General features: G+C 49.4%; 1 protein-coding gene across 3 annotated transcripts in view; it reads left to right on the top strand.

Annotated features, from left to right (window-relative positions):
- Nucleotides 1-8406, top strand: part of Mindy4 (MINDY lysine 48 deubiquitinase 4) — a 107435-nt gene extending 99029 nt beyond the window's left edge. For all 3 annotated transcript variants that reach the window (XM_087907460.1, XM_087907459.1, XM_087907461.1), the window contains one exon: nucleotides 8010-8406. In XM_087907460.1, the coding sequence (XP_087763586.1) occupies nucleotides 8010-8058 (49 nt within the window). In that variant the 3' untranslated portion in view covers nucleotides 8059-8406. The remainder of the gene's footprint in view (nucleotides 1-8009) is intronic.
- Nucleotides 8407-12251: the final 3845 nt, after the last annotated feature.

Here is a 12251-nt window from a genome sequence, read left to right as displayed (position 1 = left end):
GGCTAGTATGGGGGCCACAAGGCGACTTTTCTGAAGAAGAAGGGCCCCAACTACCCCCTAGGCACAGCCGCTACCCTCCCAGACCACTGGAATGCTCCTTGATATCTGCTTTTGACTTTCTCGTTGTGCCCCTCCCACCAGTGGCACCCCTTAATCTCTTCATTGCCCGCTTTTGGAAACAGATTGTTACCGACTGACCAAGCACTTCCCAGCCTTGACTGGGCTTCCTGAGCTCAATCTCTTGGGCAGTTGTTTGAGGACGGCTCAGGATTTTGGCCTGTCTTGCCCTGAGACGGCTGGCATGGAACTCAGTTCAGAGTCATGGAGGGTGGGTTTAGATCTCTTCTGCTGGTGCCTTTGCCTCTTGGGACAATCCCTAACCCAGTCTACCCCATGACCCCTAGTGAAGGGAGTTGGAGAGCAGCCTGAGTTGGGGGGTGGTGCCTGGCTTTCCTGCCTTCACTTCTGCCTTCACAGGGCATACCCCTGATATCTTCAGAAGTACTTCCCAGTGTTTATCACAGAGAGAAATATCATGATTTGTATAGCATACAGGGTTAGGGACATCAGGTCTAGACACTTTAGGTGTCATAGATTCCATGGAGCCCCGGGAAGGCTAGGGGAAGCCCATGTGAATTCTGGATTACTCACTGGAAAGTCTTGCCCCTAAGTTTTGGGCTTAGTTCCTAGCTGCTACTGGTGCTACAGCCCTAAACCACTTAAGAAAGTAGTCATTTGTTCATTTGTGTGTATGTGTGTGTGTGTGTGTATGTGTGTGTGCGCGCACACATGCGTGCATGCTTGTGTATGTGTATACACCCATGCATACTTGTACATACTTTGGAGGCCAGAAGAAGACAGCAGGTATCCTCCCCCCACCAAATTTCTTTGAGGCAGGGTCTCTTGTTGAACTTGGGGCTCATGTTTTCTTGGACAGTCTAGGGCAATACTCCCATTGCAACTGGAGTTACAGACATATGTGGGGCACCTGGCTTATTGCCTGGTGTTGGGATTTGAACTCTGACCCTCTTTATTGCTCAGCAAGCACTCTTAACTGTAGAGCCATCTCTCTAGGCCCTAGGACTACTTTTGAGAAGTGCTGATTAGTGATGGATCCTATCTGTGTCCATCTGCTTTGTGAACCTGCCTTAGTGAGTCAGCTACAAAGGGAGGTACCAAGCACGAATGATAACCAGAGGCCAACACCAGGTTTTTGCCTGCTCTACTTGCTCCATTTTCTCCATTTGCCTTAGTGGGTCTACCTGGCCAGTTACTACCCTGGGAGCTCTTTCCCGGAGTTTTTCCCAGAATTATTGCCAGAAGGCTGAGTGGGTGAGTGAAGAGTTCAATGGTTGGGTCCCTGTCCCCTCGATTCATCAGATAACATGCCAGTGTAATGGGAAACAGCAGGCCAGGAATCCTAGTCCAAGGGGTTGGATTTCAAAGGCTTTGTGTTTTGTTCTTGCTGCAGATTCTCAAACAGCTCAAAGGAGGAACTTGGGAAAGTGGCCTCTGGGGTCACTATGAGGACCTGCTGGCATTCTCTTGGCTATGGGGTTTGAGGTGAGGGGGCAGATGCCACTGCCTGTAGACCTGTGTGGTACACATGGTGCCATAGACCATCCTCAGGTCACTGCCAAACCAGTGTCACATTTTAAATACCTGGTGAGATGCAGCTGAGTTTTCCAAATCATGCCGAAGAGTGGCTAGCTGGCGCACCTAGTGGGTAGGTGCCATCCATGTATGAGAACAGTGGCTAACTGGCGCACCTAGTGGGTAGGTGCCATCCGTGTATGAGAATAGTGGCTAGCTGGTGCACCTAGTGGGTAGGTGCCATCCATGTATGAGAACAGTGGCTAGCTGGCGCACCTAGTGGGTAGGTGCCATCCGTGTATGAGAATAGTGGCTAGCTGGTGCACCTAGTGGGTAGGTGCCATCCATGTATGAGAACAGTGGCTAGCTGGCGCACCTAGTGGGTAGGTGCCATCCGTGTATGAGAATAGTGGCTAGCTGGTGCACCTAGTGGGTAGGTGCCATCCATGTATGAGAACAGTGGCTAGCTGGCGCACCTAGTGGGTAGGTGTCATCCGTGTGTGAGAACAGTGGCTAGCTGGCGCACCTAGTGGGTAGGTGCAATTTCCTTTTCATTGTGCCAACTCTCAGGGAAGCTCTGTTCTTGATTATTTAGAAGAAACAGCTGGATAAGAATTAGTTCCCACTCTCAGGGAGTTAAATCAAGTGGAAGTCAAGTTCAGAATCAGCCCTGATCAAATCCAGGGAAAGATAGCCTCTTATCCTTAAGCCCAGCCTTACGGCCCTGCAGGAAACATGACCCACCCTATAGGATGTACCTACTGCATATCTGGCCATCTGGCAATGGACTTGGTCCACAGAGGTGTGCCCAGACACCCTTCAATCTAGCCCTTTCTTTTATAGATGGGGAGGTGCAGGTTTCCCACATGGAGGTCTACCCAGTCACTTTGTGTCACCAGCAGCTTAGACTCTCACTGTCCCAGCCCAGTGGTAGGTCACTGAGCAGACAGTGTGATTTCCTGCCACCTGGCTTTGTTGTCACGGAGGCATTGCACAAGCCCAGACTCTGAAGTTTGCCTTCAGAGAACGGCATCCTAATTGGAAACATCACTAGGGCGCTGTGCTGCCCCTGCTCTTTGGTAGGATGCACGCTTCAGCCCCATGGGGTCTCTTGTAACCTTCGCAGTGTCAGGCATGTCTTGTGTCATCCATCTCTTGCTCCTCCCCCTGTTCTGAAACGACATCAGCCAAATCAGACTCTGGAGGTCATTTCTAACAGCACGCACTGACCTCTCCCAGGCCTCCATCCTCACTGGAGTGAGAGAAAAATCAAACAGTTGTCAACAGGCCAGAGAGGAGAGGAAAGAACTCATAACTGGGCCTGGAGCTAGGGCCCAGATGTTTCTGTTTGGACTCTCAGACAAGAGATGGAAACTGGTTCCAGCCAGGGTCAGTGTTCGTCTCTGAGGCCTGGGAGGGCACCTGCACTCCCTAGGGAATGCCCTATCCACCTATGTACCCCACTTCTTCTTGATGCTCTTGCCTGGGATCCCCATTCACAGTGCCCCTTAACCACAGAAGGACCTCTCCTTGGCATCCCACCGTTTGTGCCCAACACACTCTTTAGGTGTGCTGCTGTCCACGTATTCCCACTCTGCCCTGGCTTATCACATCTTACGGTTTGTCTTCCTGTACTCAATTCTGCCCATCTGTCAATCAGGTATCATTGTCTCTTTCCCCAGCTGCCACGAGACAGAAAGTAGAACCCACGGGAGTATTCTCTGACCTTTACAAGGGGCTCTGGACATGTGGGGAAAGGCAGGTGGGAGAAGGATCAGATGGGGGAGAAGGCATGGGGGTGACTGCAGGATGGTGTGTGGAATCATGTAAAGAGTCTGGGGTCGGGAGCAGTAGGCTCCAGGGTAGATGTGCAAAAGGAGAGCTGGGGTGGAGGAGTGTCCCTATACCTTAGAACTCCGGGCGACAGGCGTTATCAGCCCTTCCTTAGCCTAGCACAAGTGCTGAGAGTTACCTTTAAGTCAGATCTCTTCTGCAAGGGGCCTGGATCTGAGCCTAGAGAAGGTTGGGTGGGCCAGGAGAAGGACTGGCCAAGGACATGGATGCCACGGAGCATACAGGGCTGGCTCTAGAACTACTTCTAATTTGGAATGGCCCAAGGGACAGAAACTTAAGTACAAGCTGTCTGGAAGATCAAGGCCAGCATAAGGACCCCTGGGTGCATCTTCAGCAGTCTGGAACATTGAAACCAGGCCTGTCCGCTTTTTGCTGCTGCCCCATATGGACTCCTTTCCTATGTGAAGCCCATCAGGTTCAGCAGTGGTCTGAATCAGTTCAGGCTGGAGCCCATTGTGGGGCAGTGATTGCCCTGGGGCTGGGGTGGTGGTATTTGCATGCCATAGCCCTCTCTGTGATGTTACTGTTGACTTTGTGCTGGCAGCCTTGAAACACTTTCGGCAATTACAGTCAGGGAAAGGGCACGAAATGTCCCACAGTGAGCACAACAGCTCCCACACCAGAATTATCCAGTGCCAAGGCGCTTTGAAATGTACTGTCTGCCTGCCTCCTGAGTTCCTGCTGGTGTCAGTGCCATTGACTCCCGCGGCACATCCAGGCCCCTCTCCATCTCACCGGTCACGGCCCTGCAGTCCTTAATTGCCACTGCCACTTTGGCCAAGCTCTTCTTCCTCCAGACCATGCAGAGCCACGGTCCTGCGCAGTGCTTTCTGCACTTCAAACACTCTGATTTCTCATACCACAGCAAAGTGCTTCTCTCTGCTGCCTTTGCTCCTGGCCAGGATGGGAGGGCTGGTTTCCTTGTGAATGACTTCAAAACCAGCCGTAGATCTAGCAGCGTGCCAATGAGGCTGCTGTGACACAGATGTTGTTCAGTGATGGGTGAGTACAGCCCACCCTGCACTGAAGCCAAACCCCATTTTGTCTGTCCAGAGCTCATGGGAGAGCTTAGCTTTGCCTGCCCTTGCGGAAGGTAGAGTCTGGGGATTGAGCGGATATGAAGAGCATGGCAGTCTAGACCTCAGGAACCAGGCTGAGGGTGGAGCTGTCATTCTCCGTTGTGCCTCCTTTCTCTCACTGTTTAGGAATCTGTATAGAAGATGTGTGTTTGGATTTTTTAAATATTCATTTATTATTTTATGTATATGGGTGTTTTGTCTACATGTCCTTCTGTACACAAGAAGGCATCAAATTCCATGGGGCTGCAGTTGTAGACAGTTGTGAGCTACCATGTGAGTGCTGGAAATTGAACCTAGGACCTCCGGAAGAGCAGCCAGTGTTCTCAGCGGCTGAGCCATCTCTTCAGGCCACTGATGTGTTCCTGGTACCTAAGACTTTGATGTGTACATACAAATCTTAGTAGAACAATAAGAAGATTTTTTATGGTGCATTTTCAGAACTGCACAGATGATCAGAAAGAGATGATTAAACATTTCAAATAGTATTATATTGTTACAAATCACTGAATTGCTGCTAACTCAGTGTCTGCAGTAGATGAGTCTGCCTTTCAGAACCCAGCCCCTCTCCACCCACACTGCTCAGTGTACCAGTCATAGCAAGGGCCATTTTCCCTGCTCATAGACCTATGCTGCTTCTCCGGGACTTCATGAGATTCCAATCCCCCAAATCTTACCAACAGAAGACTCCTCACGTAACAGTCAGTCCTCCAAATTCTGACGAGTTGCCTACCAGTACGGTGGCCATGTCTACCACTCAGACAGTGGAACAGTGGAAGGCTACAATGTAGAAGCCTTCCATCAAAGTGGGGTGTGTTCTGTCTAAGTAAACAAACCTGATAAGAGTCCCTTGACTCCACCTGACTTACAAATGGCTCGGGAAGCTGTCTAGAGCAGCAGAGATTACTGAGTCACCCAGATCTCCCACACATAGTAGACTAAGAGACCAACTTGGGGTTCTCACATTAGGAATGATGCAGGCAATACTGAATATGCATTGGCATTTACTTCCAAACTTGGGATAGGCCAGATCTTAGGAAGGTGATTCTGTCAGCACTGGTTTTGGAAAGACCTCCTTTTGAAGTTGGTTCTGAGTACTGTGACCAAAACAGAACCAAATGCCTCTCCTGCAGGCAGTGATGGATTAACTGCCAGAAAGCTTGTGGCCCTAGGAGGTGAGGTCTTTCAGCATTGCTGGGTGCCACCAAATGACACCAAAGAGAACACAGAATTTTGGGAGCAGTCCCTCAAATTAATATTGATGTCTAAGCTGATTTCCTCATCTACCTATTCTAGCCTTTTAAGTAGACTGTTTTTATGTTTCTGAAACATTGACTAGGGTGTACGTTAGGGCAGCATTCTGTCTTGTACATGACATTCTCACATCCTCAGTGGTTTGGGAAGTTTATCTTGTCCCTGTTGTGCCCTGTTGGGGCTAGAGTGTAATGTTAATTATTCCTGTGTGGCTGTGTGCAACTTCTGCCGCACAGAATTACAACTAAAATTTGTTTTTTGTTTTTTCTCAAATGATAAGAAATCTGCTTGTTTCTTTGATGGGAAATGGAATGGTATAAAACAGAAAATATGAAGCAGGGGAAACACAGTTTATACCTCTATCAAGAAGCTGCTTATAACCTGCAGGAAAGTGAGTTAGAAGACAGAGTGGGTATGGATTCCGCTACCTCTGGAACAGTGTAATTTTCAACTTGAAAGCTAGAGATACTGGGGCAGCAGTGCAGAGAGCTGGAGAGGACAAAGTGCAGCCTCCCCGGAAGGAAGTGGGAGTTGAGTTGGTGGATGGGCTAATAAGGGCGAGCAGCATCGGGTCCAAGATGAGCCATTCAGTTGTCACTCCATAAAAATGGGGAGGTTTCAAGGCCACCTGAGAATATAAAAATCTGAGTATGCTTAAATCTCTTCTATAAAATAGCTTAGTATTAACATATATCTTTCTGTATAGTTTAGTCTCCAGACACCTATAATATCTAATATGTAATATACTTATAATAGTAGTCTCTGAGTACTTAAAATAGCTAATATGTAATATATAATATGTAAAATGTAGTCTCTGGATACTTATAATATCTAATATGTAAACACATTATAATATTGTTACAGAACAGTGACGAGGAAAGTCAGCTTGTACATGTATAGTACACGTTAGTTTCTTGGCTTGTGGGGGTGAGTTTTTGTTGTGCTGTTTCTTGATCCACAGGTGGTTGAATCTGTGGGTGAGAAACCAGTGTGCTTTAGTTGTGTTCATAGTGCTGTGACCACCATACCCAACAGGAACAACTTAGAAGAGAGATTTCACTTTTTTCATGGTTTTGGGGGTTCAGTCCATCTGGGTGAGGAGGGCATGCTTGGTAAAGCAGCTTTAGTGGAAGGATCATGTGGCAGAGGGTGTTCACGTCATGGTAGACCAGAAGACCGAGTCTGACAGGAGCCAGGGCTTAGGTTTCATCTCCAGAGACCATGAACCTGTGGGGGGCATGTCTCTGGATAGGGCCTCCTGCTCCCGGTCATTCTGTTGAGCACTGCGTGCTACTGGGTGAACCTGTTTTCTCTCTTGCTGAAGTTCCTTTCTTGGATATTTGGGCTTTCCCAGAAAGTTGCTGAGTTAAAACAAGGACAGTTCTGTTTTTCCCTTGCCGGTGGCAGTTGGATTTTGACTTGACCTCTGGATTTGAAAACATGGTGTTGGTTACCTCTTATTAAACTCATACACTGTGAGACAATGTTGAGCCCCAGGCTCCCACTCTGCCCTGTAGTGCTGTCTGGCAACATCCATATTCTACTTCATGTCGTCTTAAGATGCATATATAGGGAAACTACCCCTAAGGAAGATTTGCATAGATTCTTTATTGGCTATAAATAGGATTCCAATCAATTGTTTGGAAGATCAACTCTGTGGATTAGAATCAAGTGTTAGGAAATTCCCTGGTCTCACCTACAATAACTGCCCTGTTGGATCTGAGGTACTGCCATTTATCTACTTAGTTCTTCTTAAGCTTTATAAAGCAGTTTTTAAAACTCATCTTGTTCCTGTGGAACTCACAGCCCTCAGTTGGTCTTGTGGCACAGAAGAAATGTCCTGGTCTATTTTTAACTCTCCAGCCTCCTCTGCATCATTTTGCTGCCTCCTGGCTCCTCTATTGAACCTCAGACACCCCAGAATATGTTTCCCTGATCCTAACAGGTACCCCTGAAAGGCCATTATCAGGTCCAGATTTACTTGGGTGTGATAACTCGTTAGAAAGCTGTGGTGCCAGCACCAAGCACAGTCATCTGCGGCACAAAAGGACAAGCTGCCTGTCAGCCCTGTCTTCCCCATAGTTACCAGGGTCCTGGGTGTCTGTCCTGTCTGCATGCTGTATGGGTGTTAAGTTGGGTGAGAGTGTGGAAAGCTAGTGGGCAGGCTGGAGTCCGAAAGCCTCCTTCCTGGGCCCCTGCAGCTCTAACACTGTTCTGTAACTTTCCTTGTAGATGGAAGGGAGCATCCGTGAACTGGAATGGCTCAGATCCCATCCTGTGACCCTTGGATACATCAAGCTCCCTGGCTTCATCACTCATCACTGGGATGACCTCTGGACCACAGGTCATAGGGCCAAGTCTCTTAGAGGAGTCGCCTTGCCTGAGTTTGCATGCCCACAGTGTCATGCAGAGCCTTCCAGATTCTTCCATGAAGGGCTGTGATAGGGCCTGGTGCACTGCTGACACAGCTGTGACTGCCATCGACAGGAAGGACACTGAAGACTCTGCCTTCTGTCTGCATCCTTCCTGGATAGCCCTCTCTCCAAGGCCTCTGGTGTGGCTGGCCTTGGGAACTCTGGACACTTGTTACTACAGCTTTCATAAAGCAAAAGTCAAGCTTGTGACCAGGGCCAAGACTGTGTGGTTCATTGGTTGGTGTGAGGGGAGCACAGGTCTGTTCTCATCGTGGTTAAGGTGGGACAGGGAGGTGAAGGACCCCATGGGCAAAGTATCTCCTAGCCAAGATCTGAGGACAAGCCCTGTCCTTTGTCTCAGGGATGTCCTTGTCATGCCCCCTGGTCTCTCTGTTTTTCACAGGAACTGCATAGTCTAAGATACAAGCTATATAGCTTGCTGTCCAAGAGCAGCCTAAGCCCTAGAAAGCCCTAGGCAGGGAAAACCTGAATCTTCTATGAGGCCACATGAGGATGGGGTGGGCCTCGAGGAGGCCGGAATGGGTGCAGGTAGAAAGCTACCCAGGGAGTGACTTCTTAGCCACACGTGGGAGCCAAGGAGACGGGGACAAGCAGAGGGATCAAGTGTGGACTTCCCTGTGGTCATGGAGAGAACCCACTGCCCGTGTGACTGGGCAGGGATTTGAAAGTACTCCCATTGCAGAATAAGGAGAGAGGTTGGATGGGAAAACGGTATGCTCTGAGCTTTGCTTGCTACGCTGGTATATGTCCCATGGTTTCCATCAGGCAGTGTGATACAGCAGCAGTGGGAGACTGGGGAAGAACTACAGGCTGGAGTATCTGGATCAAAGCCAGAATCTAGGGCCACTCGCAGCAGGTCACTAGAGGGACTAGGGACAAAGCTCCAGCCCTCAAAGTCCCTGTCATATGACTATCCAGGTAAGAAACTAGGACCAAAATAATGATGAAGCCTGCAGGTGCCTCCACCCCTAGCTCGGGGGCCATGCAGAGGTGGGTGCTCACACACAGGGGTCAAGAGAGGCATCCGGAGTCCTAGATGCTTCATGGCAGCCCATCTTTGGCCTCCATGTGTCCCCACGGGGTTTAGAAGCCTTGCTGCTCTATGGCTGTGTCCTCTGCTGTAAGAAGACCCCTCCTTTAGGGAACTGGGGATTTGGTGGGGACAACTACAGAGCATGTCTTGTATTTCTGTGGATAGGGCACATGCTGTGTCCCAACTGTAGATCTGTGGAGCAACAGGGAGGAGCCAACCATGCCATAGGAGAATGGGAGGGCGGGGATGGCTGTGTCCTGCACAGGGGCTCTCTTGGGGCTTGCTGTGTAAACTTTAGTGGCCATTCACAGCAGGTTCCCAGTAGAAATGCTTCCTATATCTCCTTGAAATGTTTATGCATTTGTTTTCCTTGGCCAGGGATGGGCCGCTGCAGAGTGCCTGACTGAGGAAGTTGGTTTCCCTGCAGTGGCCTTGTTTATCGGCCTGGAGAGGAAAAGTATCTTTTCAATGAAACCCACTTAGTCTCCTTGCCAGGGGCTCTTTGGCAGCGCTAGAGAAAACAAACAATTCCCAGCATTGCTGTAGAAGGTTAACCCAACAAAGCACAGAGCTTGCTTTTCTAGGAGCTCAGATGCAGATACTCAAATGATGCCCTGGTGTGGAAGGTGGGCAGAACTAGGTACCACCACTCCCAGGCTTTGAAGCCATAACACATTCTCAGTTACCCTCTCAGTGCTGTAGGAACTAAACGTGTGAGGCTGTGCCTCATCACAAGTGAGCGTTGTCACATGGGCTCCTTGTTTTCTAGGGATGCAGGCTGTGGGCTGCTGTGGCTCATAACCCTCTCCAGCCTGATAGAAATCTTTAACACTCATATCCTTGTGTGTTAAGGGTCCAGAGTTCTCTGTGTTCTCTACTTAGAGGCAAAGTCCTGAATAAGCTGGCAGTTTTTTCCCACTAACGTTCTCTGTCTCTGTAGTGTCTGCTCCTTGATCTAGCTGGACAAACAGGCCGAGCTCTGGACTTCTGGCATTATGAAGAGTATATGGAACCAATGTAATGGGCCTTTAACTCCAAACTCTCGTGAGGAAAACCTCCCTTGCCCTGAGATGGCCATTTGAGCAGAGTGCTGTGGCTGCCTGTTTTCACTAGGACTTCTAGACCCCATATTGTCTCTGGCTCTTCCAGAAAAGAGGGATTGATTAGATACTTCTTACTGTATAGTACAGCCTTCCTAGAGACTGCTCTTCGCCAACAGTGGGCACACAGATAGTTCTGGTTCCTTCATTCCTCAGAATTTCTTATGCAGGGTGTGTGTGTGTGTGTGTGTGTGTGTGTGTGTGTGTGTGTGTGTGATGCCCTACCTATTGCTTAGGTAGGCCAGCTCTTCTGTGGCGGACAACCTCTCCCCTATCCTTTTGGTGGAACACCTGAGCCTTCTCTCTGGACTCCACTTGAGAACCATATGAACCTCCACGTGATTTTACCTCTAAACACTGGATCAGCGCTGGCTGTGTGCTCAGAGCCTCAGCATTTTCCCTAACTCTTCCCTGGGTGACTCAGCTGCCGTTCCTTCCATCACAAGTGGCCATTGTCCATTTGGACATTGACTTCTAGGGATGAAGTGGGTAGGCTTCTGTGTCGCATAGCCCTCTCCCAACCTGTACTAAAATCTTTAATGCTCACATACATGAGTGTTAAGGGTTCACAGTTTTCTGTGTCTGTTGCTCTACTTGGGGATACACTCTGTGGTTCACAGCAGGCTTTCAAGGAATCGTCCTGGGGCCTGATTTACTTGGCCTTAGGAGCAAGGATACATCTTTTTCTGTCCTTGCAGCTGATGCCTCTATACAAAAACATCCTTGCTAACTGCAGGACCCAAACTGCTCACATTTACTCATGGCCAGGAAGGGGCTTGGTAGAAAATTGACTCTATTCCCTCAGAGCAGTTTCCAGGATAGCTGAAGTTTCTGGGGGTCAGAAGTAGACCAGGGCTTAGAGATGTCCAAAATTAAGGATACATTCAGACTTGGCCTGATTGCCCCCAGTGTCTGTGTCACAGGGATGGGGCCAGCATCCAATGGACAGCAGGGCCTCCAGTCTGCTAAGAGTGAAGAGACCTGCTTGCCACATGCCCTCAGGGCTCTGCTAAGCAGCAGTGACAATGGAGGACTTTCCCTTTTTTGGGGATGCTAGCTTTACTGCTCAAAGAACGATCTTCAGACCAGCAGCACTGCTGTGAGTTTCTCATCCAGGTTCCATCCCAGTCACACTCTCCTGGAATCCACATTCTAAATTGGTGAACCAGTTCAAATCTGAAATACTCTGCTAGAGCTTGTGATTGTCATGAAGTTCAGAGGGCTACCCAGGAAACTCACACTGTAGGTCTGGGAGAAAACAGTGGCCCCAGCATCCACCTGACACATGTGGCCCTGAGCACCTGACTTTGGTGTGCCAAGCTTTGGTGTCTTGTGTATGAAGTGGCAGCGTCACAGCGTTCTAGCTAAGAAGCGAGTTCACACACTGAAGCACTTAGAGCAGGTCCCAGCACCTTGTAAGGGCTCGATGGATGCTTCTTGCCAAGTTCTCCAAGGGACAGAGAAGAAGCTTTCTCCCCGGGCCTTAAAGCATCATTGAGCGAATGATCGTTCCAGATGGAAGGCACAGTGTGGGCAGACAGACCTTGGCGGTCACAATTATCTGTCTACCTCATTGCGTGCGAATGGAGTGTGCCCAGAGGACCAGTGTTTGGAGCAGAGGACAGATGAAGACCCCGTACACAGGGCAGGAGTGGGGTGGCTGCTGGTGGGAAGATAACATAGGAGTGCATAATTGGGTAAGGTGGTGATATCTTGTGTCCTGTGCTACCACAGGCCCTGTGCAGGGTCCGAACATGTCCACCAGACCCTCAGAGGATCCCCAAAGTTACAGGCAGCAATCAAATTAGGCTGCCAATTCTCTTGGCAGGACTTTGGCTCCACTCGGCAGAGTTTTCCCGCCTCCCTCATCATGCCCTAATCCTCCCGGGGCTGTGGGAGGTGTGAT

This window comes from Myodes glareolus, chromosome 6 (assembly GCF_982192425.1).
Source record: "Myodes glareolus chromosome 6, mMyoGla1.1, whole genome shotgun sequence".
NCBI lineage: Eukaryota > Metazoa > Chordata > Mammalia > Rodentia > Cricetidae > Myodes > Myodes glareolus.
This window is presented reverse-complemented; position numbering and strand designations above follow the sequence as displayed.